The sequence below is a fragment of the Macrobrachium rosenbergii genome, chromosome 24 (genome assembly GCF_040412425.1).
Source record: "Macrobrachium rosenbergii isolate ZJJX-2024 chromosome 24, ASM4041242v1, whole genome shotgun sequence".
Lineage (NCBI taxonomy): Eukaryota > Metazoa > Arthropoda > Malacostraca > Decapoda > Palaemonidae > Macrobrachium > Macrobrachium rosenbergii.
Window position 1 is genome coordinate 14,068,889 of NC_089764.1, and position 13,232 is coordinate 14,082,120.

The window sequence follows — 13,232 nt, forward strand, 5'->3', positions numbered from 1 at the left end:
ACACTCTGAGAATCTATAATCATCACTAAATAAGGAATCCCTTGTGACGGAATAAACCGAGACTTCTGAAAGTTGATCAACAAACCCAGATACTGGGCCAGGAGAAGGGTCTCTTGAAAGTCCTCCAAACAATTTTCCCTCAATTGGGCCCAAAGTAGCCAATCATCTAAGCAGAGGGAGTTCTTGATTCCCATCAGATAGAGCCATTTTGCTTGGGGAGTGAGAACTCTGGTAAACACTTGTGGTGCCGTCAATAACCCGAAAAATAGAGCGCGGAACTAGAACACTTTGTTCCCAAACACAAACCTCAGAAACTTCGCCCATTCCTGATGTATTGGAATGTGGAAGTATGCATCCTGCATATCATTGACATCATCCAGTATCCCTGGCGAATGGATGACATGACGGTTCAATTTGTCTCCATCTTGAATAATGTCTTTTGTATGAAGAAATTCAATGCACTGATGTCCAGGACGGGCTTCCAGACCTCTGAAGCTTTGGGCACCACAAAAAGACAATTGTAGAATGCCAAGAAAGGGCCAGGTCTGCAGAAAGGAGACTGTCCTGGAGGCATGAGCGGGCATCTCTTTAGGCTGCCTAGAGGATCGGGCAAGAAGATCTGAAGAAATCTCCAGAACTGTATTCTCCGGGCACAGGTGATGACGATCCAGTGGCGAAAACAGAAGCGCCAACTTCTGTGAGGGAGTTACTCCCTTAGAGGTGTAGGAGCACCACAGTTCTCTCTTTTTAAGGACTCCTATCGTGTATATGGAAGCTAATTCCTGGGAACCATCCCTGATCCCTTTGTTGATACACGAGAGGACCCCCAGCCAGTCAGAGGCACTATCTTCAGGAATAAGAGGGCAGTCCTTAATCTTACGGGCTAGAGAGAGCCCACCACCCAATCAAGAACACTCAAAACTTCAAATACCTTTAGCAAGTTTTTGAGAAGATGTGAGAGTTCCGCCGAACTGAACATAATCTTTGCTGAAGCAAAAGCAGGCAAGAGGAACTGATCAGCCTGGAGAAGTCCCCTTGGGAGGAGGCAGAAACTCCCAGAGAAGGAGCTTCCCCAGTAGCATAAGAGAGCTGTCTCCTCTTGGACAATCTAGAAGGAGGGGAAGCTGAAGATGGCTCTACCCTTGTTCCCTCTTCTCTGCTAGCCATCCATCAATACCACTGAAGGCTTTCTTAGCAGAAGAAGAAAGCACTAACTTGGGCAGTCTCAAAGAATCAGAAGTCTGTGACTCCATAAGAAAAGCAGACGCAGGCGAAGAAGGAGCTGCAGGCGAAAAGAAACTCGGAAGGTAGCTAACAGATACCTTAGCAGCGACACATAAGCTGAAGGACGAGCGTCTTGAGCATTAACCTCTTCTTCCTCGTCTGAGGATACAGGAGACAAAGCTAAGTCCACAGGTTGGGGGGCCGATGGAGCCTTCCTTAACAGGCTCAAAATACTGTTGAGTTTGCTCTGAACCGAGCCTACCACAGAGGTTGCTTGCTTGCTAGAAGAGGGTAAAGCCTGAAGTACAGAAGACTGAAGCATAGAAAAATGTCCAGCTGCTTGAGAATCACTAACAGCAATCGGAGCCAAAGCGTCACCAGAAGAAGCACGACAAATGGAGGAGAGAGGGCGCTTTGTCCTAGGTGGTGATCCATGAATCAGTGTGTGGAAGGGCGATGGCGGGCACTCTACGACGCTCGAGAGAAGACGGGCCTTCTGACACAGCAGGATGAGAGGGAGCCAATGAGTGTTGAGATGATTTCGGGCACTCAGATGAAACCAGGCGTTCGGCAGTCAAGGGGGCTTCAGACACTGCAGGGCACCCAGGAGCCAGAGGAGTCTCAGGTGTATGCAGACGCTCAGAAAAAGATATTTTAGACGAAGAGCGCTTACAAGAAGCAGGACACTTGGAAGCTGCACTCTGACTCTGGGAGCTACATGAAAGACAATGCACATCCAAGAATATGCCTTTCCAGTGGCACTTGGCTGCAACCTGGGATTCAACAACAGGTCCAACTGAGGGGGGAACTACTCATGGGCAGACCCCACCAACCTCCTTTAGTCTACCGGTTTGACTCCTCTCAGATTTAGGGGAGTATGACAATGACTTTTGCCAAAGAGACTCCACAAACGGGCAGCCACCTCCTCCACCAACACATCACTAACATTAGGCGCAATTAAGCACTCCACCGACACTGCACTGGCGCTAGGAACTAATGGGTGCTCTGAATCACTCTCATGTCCATAAGGACCTTAACCTATGAGTCTAACTGAGCAATAGGCTCCCCAGGCAATTTAAACCTTTTATCGACCTTACACTCGAGGCTGGCAATGGGCTTGGGTTCAGAAGCCAGAGAACCGGGTAAAGGAGCAGGTTGCACAGAAGGAGGACTGGGTACGGGATCAACAGCAATAACAGGAATGTCAATCTCGACGTTAGCATTATCAATATCATGATCAACAGGAGATTCCTGACTAGCTAAAGACTTACTAATCTGTATAGGTCACTTTCCTCCTCTCAGCTACCACTCTGATGGTCGCGAGTTCGAATCTTCGACCGGCCAGTGAAGAACAAGAGGAATTTGTTTCTGGTGATAGAAATTCATTTCTCGCTATAATGTGGTTCGGATTCCACAATAATCTGTAGGTCCCGTTGCTAGGTAACCAATTGGTTCTTAGCCACGTAAAAATAAATCTAATCCTTCGGGCCAGCCCTAGGAGAGCTGTTAATCAGCTCAGTGGTCTGGTTAAACTAAGATATACTTACTTTTCCTCCTCTTATCTCTAGCAAGTTTATTTAAATGAGATCTTAAAGTGTCCCACTTCTTACTGTCCCAGTCTATACATTCATTACACCTTAAATCTACTGAACAAACTTGTCCCCTACAATTTTTGCAGATAGAATGGGAATCGTAAGATTCTTTAGTTAAACATGTACTGCAGCCTTTGCTGCAATACCTAAAGCTAGTCGAACTTGAGTCTGACATTTGGCAAACAAGTCAACTAAAGTCACAATAGGTAAACAAGGTATAAGTCAAATTAATCAAAGTCACAATAGAGGATATAAGTTGAATTAATCAAAGTCACAATGCAGTAAAGGAAAAAACAGTGTCTAACTATTTAATAATGCCAAAAGGCTATCAAAGCAAGAATACTTCACCACACAGGATGAGAAATCAATAGGAAAGACGAATTCCAATAACATTCCTCCCTCTTGTTCTCATTGTAGTTCATAGCTTTCAACAAACATGATGTAAAGGGAGAATTGTACTTGCCATTGCCTGGACTGGACACAAGTTATGGGTATGGAATATTTCCACATTTTTGTATTTTGGCTTTTTCTTTAATCCACTCTCTTGGTCTTTATGATAAAGAGGGCACTCAATTATGTCTGAGGCCAAAAAATTATTGAAATAGGTTGATGTGTGAGTGGGTTGTGATCAGCTGGATCGTAGTCCTAACTTTAGTATGGGGCTGAGTGAGTGGTTTACTATAAATACAATAAATTGCATATTCAAAAGGCAGCAGTAGAACACTTGTGTTTGTGAATGTTTAGGAAAATACAAATATGTAAATGGGGGAAAAGAAATGCATATATAAACATCCTTCAGTACATGCAGAAAAAGGAGTACTGTATAATACTTTTTATATAGAGGTATATTTAAACTAGTCTGAAGTATCCAAATGAAACTTTGCATGGGCTGATACAGCATTTACTAAAAGATACATTTTCTCCTTATGTTAACTGTAAACTGAACAAGGCATTTTACTTCAAGAAGAGCTAATACTGTATAACACAAAATTCCCTTACCTACTACAAAAGTTTCTTATGCAAAAGGAAATACAGCAAAGCTTCCTAGAACCAGTCATTGTTACTGTTCTTGTTTCGGTATCTGTGTCTGAGAGTAAGTACTGTGACTCATCTGCTTCAAAGTCTCCAACATCTGCATGCATCATCTTGTTTCACAGTCCAATGAACTTCCCTGAAAAAAATTATTAGATGGACTTCCAATGGCAAAATTAAGACCACCTTAAGGATGAAGAAAGACCTTGCAGTGTTGTATACCCAAAGCCAGAAACACAAAAAATCAAACGCTACTCAAAAAGCACCCATTTCTCCAAAAACCAAAAGCAACACATTACAGCAACCCCTAAGCTTATCAGACCTAAACTTACAAGATCTCCAACTTTTTAAACCCTACCTCACTCCAATTTTCACATCTTTTTTAGGAACAAATCGTTTACTAGACTTTTTGAGAGTCTGAAGATGATACTCACTGGTGGTATTAATAACAAATTTTCATGTATGGTATGCAAACCCTTTAACAGAAAGTCTGTATGCAGTACTGGGACTTGCAGCTAATTAGATAAACAAACATCTGAGGGAATAATGTGGTCCAGAATAGCGGGGGGGGAGGGTATATATACTTCTCCAAATATGTGGTGATGGGCTAAAATAAGCAGAAAACCTATAAACAAAAAAGTTTAGTAATGTTCTTTGTCTCATTATTTATGGAAGTTAAAAATTACAATGGAAAAATAAGTACAGTAATGTAATGTTAACTGACACACTGTAATTTGGTCAGTATACAGTATAAACCATCCACTGTAAGTTCAGAGAAATTTTTACTTATCACGCACACACTTGGAAAATGTGAGATAAAAACTGCATACTGTACAAGTGCTTTGTAACTAATAAGGCATCTTCTGGTATGGCATTGTCCTCAGAATTATTCAAATGAAATACAAGAGAATGCAACTTCGCTCTAACGGACCTCTTTTGCCAGTTCATGCTTAACCCATCAAATTCACAATATACTGTATAATAGATGAACTCAAATAATTAGTAAAATAATCAATATTTTGCCTTCAAAAAAGAACCTTGAAAGTACTGAATTATTAATCACTTACTGTAACTAAAGTACACATATGATTCTTCACACTTACTGTAACTAAAGTACACTTATGATTCTTCACTACAGAAAATATCCAAACAGCAGATACAAGGCTATAGTGTACAAGAAATCAATGGAAACTGGCTGATTGGGAAAATGAAAAAAAAAAAAGATGCTCAATGGCTATTACAAAGAATTCCTCCTCTGAAATATTTCTTTTGAGTTAGAATTGTTCACAAATCTATCATATAGTGATGCTATAATACTGGAATTATATTTGCAAAATACCATAGTGATGCTATAATGAATATTTATTCTGGATGTATTTTATCCATTTCCATAATTATTTCCCATCATTCTATGTGAACAACATATTGTTAAACCATGCCAAAAGATACGATCTAAACTTTATCACTTTTCAAAATTATTAAATTGTTACCTGGAGCTGCATGTTAGTTTTATAAAAAAAAATAATTAAACTGATATATTTGCACTTTATTCTCATTGGATTTATACTGGAACCAATGAGAGGGATATTAACCCCATTCCCGATCATGCAAAAATTTACAAACTGCTACAAAATAACCTTACATGGGATAATTTAAATATACTGTTATTAATGCAGTGCTGTACATGAATAACACTACTCATGTGCATTATTATATATCTTTCAAATGTTTACAAAACACCAACTTTGGTCACAATGCATTGCATAATACTGTCTTTGAAATACATGACCACCAGTTAAGAGGCTTCCTTTAGCTAGGCTATTTGGTACATTCCAGATGGGAATTTCATGAAAAATAAAACCACAATGAACTCTCAATGAATTTTCCCCTGATACTGTGTACACTTAAGGCTATATACAACACTGTACTGTGCAACTAATTTCTACATCTAAAAGATCAGACTTTCTAAGAGATGTGAGGGTGGCATAAAATCAAATTTTCTATATTCACAACCATCCAACTTTAATAGACAAATGCTAACTCTACTACAGTGTTACTACAGTATATCAGCAGAGGCCAAACAGAAATCTCATTATGGTAAATGTATGAATCAACACCCTAAGGAGCAACAAACTAACTCTGATTTCATTTATAAAAGCAGGATGCAAGCAACTCTTTTAAAGCAAAAAGCCAAGATAGCCCCAAAATGAAAAGTCCCTCCTCAAAAAAAATTCTACCACATTCCATGAAAAATAACAAGTAGTTTCTATTAATTTGGTCCATATACATTAACAATAAAAGACTGCAATAAATGTGAAGTTATGTTAAATTGATAAAAAATCTTTCAAAAGTAGCACAACAGTTTAACAATGATTTTTTTTACAAGTCTGTATTCACACCAAAAAGGAGCTGGTTTTCAATTAGTCTCATCTACTTTTCATGGAATTGCAAATACTGTACTATCTAATTATGATGCTACTACATCAATCAATAACACACCATTTCAATTAATCACCAGGTGATTAATAACAAAATGGTGCCCTTACTCTTTTCAAAAAAGCAAAACCAAATTATTATAAGTAATAGTTTTGTGACAAGAACTTAGCATTTCCTACTACAGCAAAAACTTAGGACTGAATTGTTGACTGACTTCATCAAATATTTTAGTATTGCAAATCAATGAACCAAAATTCCACAAAAAACAAATCAGATGAAAAAAATTGGTCAAGGCAAACATTTCAAATTTATCACAAAAGAAAAAGAAAGCCAAACACTGATGCACTAAAAACCATATTGCAAAGGTTTTGGATACTAGGCATTCTAAATTTCAGCTGAACTCAAGAAACACCATGAAAATGTTCCAATGATAAACTCATAAGCAAGACATTAAAACTTCTGAATTTACCTTGAAGTAGCATGTAAGAATATCTATAAAATCCCATCACTGAATACACAAATTACCTTCTCTGTCCTTCACTTATATAATGTCCAACTGTAACATCAGAAGACAATATATAATCCGAAGTTTATATGAAAAATCTGATTCTCACAGGCTACTTGGCTTCTTTAAACATCTGTTTAGGTTTTATTATGAACATCAACAGAGCATTGTCTAACTATTTGTAAATGCAACTGACCTTAATGTCATATAGACTCAAAATGTTTATGCAGCAAGTCACACCACCAAGATTCCTTACATGTACAGGAAGTTATTCCACAATTAACAGCGCCATGACTTGGGCAGTATCTCAGCATCCGCAATTACGACGTGTTCTTTCCTCCAGTAAGGTAGCGTTGTTCATACACACACGACCTGTTTATAAAAATCTAGACTGGAGTTTCAAACAAAGACAGGCAAACAAATAATACACTAACCAACAATAGAAATTTTTATAATAAAATTTATTTTTTAAATACATATCTCTCTATTATGATAGCTGTATTTCCCTTGTCAGGCAGGAGGACAATAGTGTGGGAAAAGTAAACAAAAATAATAGGATCATTTAGCTTGGGCCTTCTATTCACCCATCCCTTTCAGGTGGTTTGAGTATCTACAGTTTTCCATATTTTTTTTTTTTCCACATGAGTGATGAGGTGGGGGATACACAATTTAGAGGTAAGTATTTAAAAAATAAATTCTATCATAAAAATTTCTATTTTTGAAATGAATCTTACCTCTCTATTATGATAGCTGATTCCCGCATTGAACTAAGGAGGTGGGAAAGGTGCGAGGACATAATAAATAACGTCCAAGAAAACCATAAAATTCCACCAGGAATAAGACACTACTTACCTAATGATCAGCATTCATCTACTGGTACTGCTGCCAAGCGAGGACTAATTCATTAGGTAGCAAGACCTCTGAGTGATGTGGGAGATTCCTTGCTAAGGATACCACTCTAACTCTGACGGAAGTGGGACACAAGGCCTTGTGCCTAGGCCAATAGAGCAATGACAGTAAAAGAATGAAGGCCCTTACCTAACACAACACAGGTACATACCTTCATACTCCCGAAAACTCGACAACTTCCTAACTAAATACTGTAGGAAAGGTTAGAGTAAACTACCCTAATTGTTCAAGAATATGAGTTCCCTGCCATAATGAGGGCAAAAGAACCCCACACATTCATATTGAATTTCCAGATCTCGCAGATAGTGCGAGGCAAAAACGGGGTTACACCTCCACTACACTACATTGACAACTTTCCCCAGAGAAATATTCTTACGGAAATTGAAAGTGGTCACCACCACTTGCACATCGTGAAATCTTACTTGAAGCAGGGGTAAAAAAGTAGTCTAGATTTGCATGTGCCTCTCTGACCAGAGCCTTGAACAGACAAGACATGGTATTCTTTGACAAGGGTAAGTCAGGTTTCCTAGGCCAGCAAAAAAGGTTGTTGACATTTTCCCCGATTTCCCCAGTCCTTTGCAAACATACAGTATAGTGAGCACTCTCACTGGACAAAGGGAAATTTCTTCCCCATCTGGTATCAAAGAGGACAGACTGCAGATCACAAAGGAGTGAGGCAGGGGACAAAACCTAAAGTCATTCTTGGCCCTGAAAAGAGGCAGAAAAGACAGAACTGCTCCATGGGTTGTAAAGCCTACATGGCATGAGAAAACTTGAAGCTCACTGACTCTCTTTTTGCCAGGGCAAAGGCTAACAAAAGCAGAGCCTTCACTGTCAAATTCTTAAGGGAGGCTATGCTCAAGGGCTCAAATGGGGGCATATTCAAAAAAAAAGAAACGGGATCCAAATTCCAGCCAGGGGTTTATTTGGATACTTAGGGCAATCACCTTACCTTTGGAAGGAGTGGATGGCCTCCTTGATATCCACGTTAGACAAAATATCTAAGCCAGTATGCCTCAATACAGAAGCTAACATGGATCGATACCCTTTAATGGCAGGAACTGACTGCCCTGAGCAATTGGCCCTGAGCAATCGGAAAGCAACCAGACTGAAAAAATGTCTCTAGCGTAACCTAAAACTAAGAATTTAATGATATTATTCACAGAGGTACAGGCGCCATGAAGCCTTCTAGTGGAGCACCAAGCCCTAAATACTGACCACTGTCTTTGATACAGTGCATTAGTCGACTCCCTTCTGGAATTAAGGATAGACCTTCTGCATTCCTATGAAACACCCCTTGCTCGTAAGAGATGGTCAAGAGTCTCCACGCGGTCAGCTGACGCATGGGGAGGTTTTGGTGAAACCTCAAATATCCTGGCTGTTTGAGATCTTTCCTTGGTGGAAGAAGCCTTGGGTAATCTACTAACAGAGGCAGGAGTCTGGGAACCATTCTCTGCATGGCCACCTAGAGGATACTAGTCATGCGTGAATTCACAGCCATAGGGAATTTCGCTAGTACCCTTTGTATCATAGCAAAGGGGGGGGAAAAGCACAGAGGTCTAGATAAGACCAGTCTAATAGCATTGCGTCGACTGCCCAAGCCTGAGGATCCTGAATTGGGGAGCATTACATTGGCAGGAGACTGTTGAACTTGGTGGCAAATAAGTTCATTAGGGGAGTGCCCCACAGCTTCCACAGGTCCTTGCAGACATGTGGATGCAAGGTCCATTCGGAAGACAGAATCTGGTCCTCCCTGCTTAGTTGGTCTGCCACAGTGTTCACTTTCCCTGGAACAAACTGGGGTAGCAGAAGGATCTTCCTTTCTCCTGACCAAGGGAGAATGCAACTTGCAAGGAGGAACAAAGCTTCCGATTTTGTGCCTCCTTGATTTCTCAGATATGCCAAGGCTGTTGAACTGTCTGGAAAGAGTGCTATCTTTTTGCCCAGTATTAGACCATCCAATGCTAGAAGGGCCTTTCACACTGCCAACATCTCTAACTGATTGATGTGGAGTTCTCGTTCCTCTGCAGACTAAACCCCAGGTACATGCCTGTCTGCCAAAACAGCTCCCCAATCTTCTGACAACGCATCAGAATATAACGTGAGGTCTGGGCACTTCAACTGGAGAGACACCTCCTGCAAAAGCTAAGGTTGATGGTTTCACCATCTCAGAGGGTCCTCCACCTCCCATGAGACTTGAATTTGCACAGAGTCTGGCTGAACTTCCTGGTTCCAGTACCTCTTGAGAAATAATGGAATTAGCCTCATTCTCAGCCCGGCACCCAGAACCAGCTTTTCTAATGATACCATGTGCCATAATAGGGACAACCATTTCTTGGCCTGGCAAGGTTGTGAAGGATAAAAATTCTTTTAGAATTAAAAGAAAGTTGTCTACTTGTTTCTCCTTGTCCCTAGAAATCAAAAGAAGCATTCCTGCTCCTTGGGTAACAAGGGTTCTGAGTTGGTATTAGATTGGATTTTGAAATATTTAATGGTATTCCCAACATACCTAGTATCAATTTTAAAATAGTATTTCTTGCCCTCAGGCTTCCCTCTAAACTGGACACTTGAATCAGCCAATTGTCCAAGTAGAGAAGCATCCGAATGCCTTACAGGTGAGTCCACTTGCCCAACTGTGATAGGACTCTTGTAAAAACCTGACCTCAGACCGGCACATCACCCAAAATTGGTACACCTTGCCCTGAAAAACAAACCAAATAAAATAGGCTCAACCTCCCTCCTACTGAAGACTTAGGGCTTGATGCATCATTTTTTAACAGGAGCTGGATTTTTTCTAGAACACTTACTGTCCGGGACCATGCAACTCTGTGTTGACTGTAGAAGCGGCTGTTGCCATGGTTGTGTATGCCTTAATGGTTGGGAGCAATGCAACAAAGACCTGATTTCCACCTTCTCAACCTCTTGCACTATCGGGAGGTTTTGCTGGAAACATCTAGTAAAGGATGTAATGGGTGATGAGCAATAACATCAGCCTTCTTGAGAGAAGAGACAGAGGGAACCAAAAAGGAACACAACTGTTCCTTACGCTTAACGACTGCATTAATAAAGGCATGCATAGACTCCACAAGGGAGTCAGAAACTGCTTTATCTAAACAGCCCAAAAAATCTGCCAAATCATTTCCCAAGTGTTGTTTCTCTTAAGGGAGAATGGAAACAATCTATCTTGCTATTTCATCTATGGCTGCTATAGCCATTTCCGATAAAGACATAATATCCTTCATGAGAGCAAAAACTCTCCTCCTGCTTAGTAGTTAATACAATCTTACCTGAGAAAACCACTCTCTTTTTATTCAGATCCAGCAGCAAGAAAAAATGGGAGTCTCTAATGGAAGACGGAGTTAAATCTGGCAACTGCCCTGTATCATAAGACATCATCATTCCTCTTTTTCTCACATAAAGAGTGGAAGAAAAGAGGAAGAACTTTTAGAGGAAATTTTCTAATGGAACAACTTAGCCACTGTGTTAAACAAGTCCACTGCTAACTTTGCAAGTCTAGGAGACGGAAGGGGATCTGCCTTAGGTTCTGGCCTAGCAGTTGTAAGGGACCTCGAATCCTGGACTACTGGCTCCTCAAAAGAAATCAGGAAATTTGCTAGCACAGACTGAGAGCACCTAAAAGTGGCTCGAAAATGCCTTAATTCCTGCCTTGGTGATGGAGAAGCAGTCTGAGGTGTCCACTAAGTTGAACGCGGTTGAAGAAAACGCTCAGCATGCTCAGGTGTAGCCGGAGAAGAGAAGGAAGGGGACCAAGACTGGAAGCACGACTCCTGAGGGGAAAGGGAACTACAACAAGGCGTTCGCACCTTAGAACGAGACAGAATGAGTGGAACAATAGAAGTTCCTATTTCTCCGATCTGTGGGAGAAATTAGCGCTGACTTGCAAGCTGTCAAAAGTTGATGAGAATGCCTAAGAAAGGAAGGAGAATGTGGAGAACAAATGAATTCACACACTCAATCGCGGCTACTCACATGAAAATCCCTCATGTCAGACAAAAAACGTAAAGACAAACCGGCATAGCCAGATCACCTGGGAGAACGAGAAGAAGAATGTGCCTGCACCTGTTCGATGGCAGATGCGACCGCTTACTGGCAAGAATGCTTCAATGCAAGGCGAGCACCTGCTGTCAAGCTAGCGTACGATGTCAAGCACCTGCACCTGTTCGATGGCAGGCGACCGCTTACTGGCAAGAATGCTTCAATGCAAGGCGAGCACCTGCTGTCAAGCTAGCGTACGATGTCAGGTGAACGCCTCTGAGTGAATACCAAATCATATTGCAAGGGAAGACTTCAAGAAGAACCCAGATAGGGATCGCTAGGAGTACACGGCCTCCCCTAAGGCCTAGGGATACGCAATCAGATACTGAGTGAGGGTGCTTATCCTTTCCTAGTATATCTACCTCCTGCCTACATGAACTTTGCTTGATCTTGCCGTACTTATCTTTTAGTGACCGAGTGCCAACCTGAACGTGACATGCACCAGGTTGGTCAGAGGAGGAAGACAACACGGGCACAAAAAGCTTCCTCTCTTGGACATACCTCACTTCCCTGTACCTCCAACAGTAGAAGGAGCGTCATGGGGCATGGCTAGGGTATGGCTAACAGGGAGGAAGGGTGTTAGCACTTCCTCTGCTGCAAGGGGGAACTCAAAACAGGACAACTAAATTGGGCAGGTAAAGCAGAAAGTGTCAAGGAAGTCACCTCCATAAATTTTTAAAACGTAGCCCAAAGACTAGCTGCATCAGCTTCTAATCTGCCAAACCTTACATCCTGAACAATACAGGGAGCTTTGAGAAGAGAAGGAAATTTTGAAGATGAAGAATTACTAGGAAAAGAGGGAGAACAGGAAGAGCTGCTATCTGAAAGGTTGTGAAAAGATGAGAAAATATTACTCCTAACCTCACTTCCTGTCCTAGAGTTAGAAATTCTTTTTTCTGTATTTTACTACCTGCCTCTCACTTCTGCTTAAGCTTTAAGTAGACACTCATTATTTCATCCGATCAACCAATACTGGTCACAACGATCATTAAAAGAACACTCCTTGTTCCTACATGTAACACATTTGTTGTGATTGTCGTAAATTGACAAGTAAAGGCGGTACTGGCCCCGCTTACCTTACACACACGAAACGACTCTTCCTCCTCTTTGGATGACATCCTATATAATAACAAACAAGAAAATCAAACCATATTCGAAAAACGATCTAATCAACAAAAAATCTCATATACACTCTACACTGAGTCCTCACAGGCCGATGACAGAGAAAAAACTGAATGGAAAACTATAGACGCTCAAACCACCACAAAGGGATGGGTGAACATACAGTTCAGACTAACTATTTTTGTTTACTTTTCACCCTCTATCGTCACCCTGCCTGACGTGGGAAATATGATATTTTAATAATAAAATAAAGTTTGTTCATACTTACCTGGCAGATATATATATAGCTGTATTCTCCAAGTCCGACAGAATTTCAAAAACTCACAGCACACGCAGTGGGGCCAGGTGGTTAGTAC

At 40.9% G+C, this 13,232-nt stretch overlaps 1 protein-coding gene across 1 annotated transcript in view; it reads right to left on the bottom strand.

The window, feature by feature from the left end:
- The window catches only part of LOC136851878 (probable phospholipid-transporting ATPase IIB), a 351,307-nt gene that overhangs the window by 227,646 nt on the left and 110,429 nt on the right, over positions 1-13,232 (bottom strand). The window contains exons 2-3 of the mRNA XM_067126209.1: positions 6,985-7,161; positions 3,816-3,987 (exon numbers count right to left, since the gene is read on the bottom strand). Coding sequence (XP_066982310.1) covers positions 3,816-3,961 — 146 coding nt within the window. The 5' untranslated portion in view covers positions 3,962-3,987; positions 6,985-7,161. The remainder of the gene's footprint in view (positions 1-3,815; positions 3,988-6,984; positions 7,162-13,232) is intronic.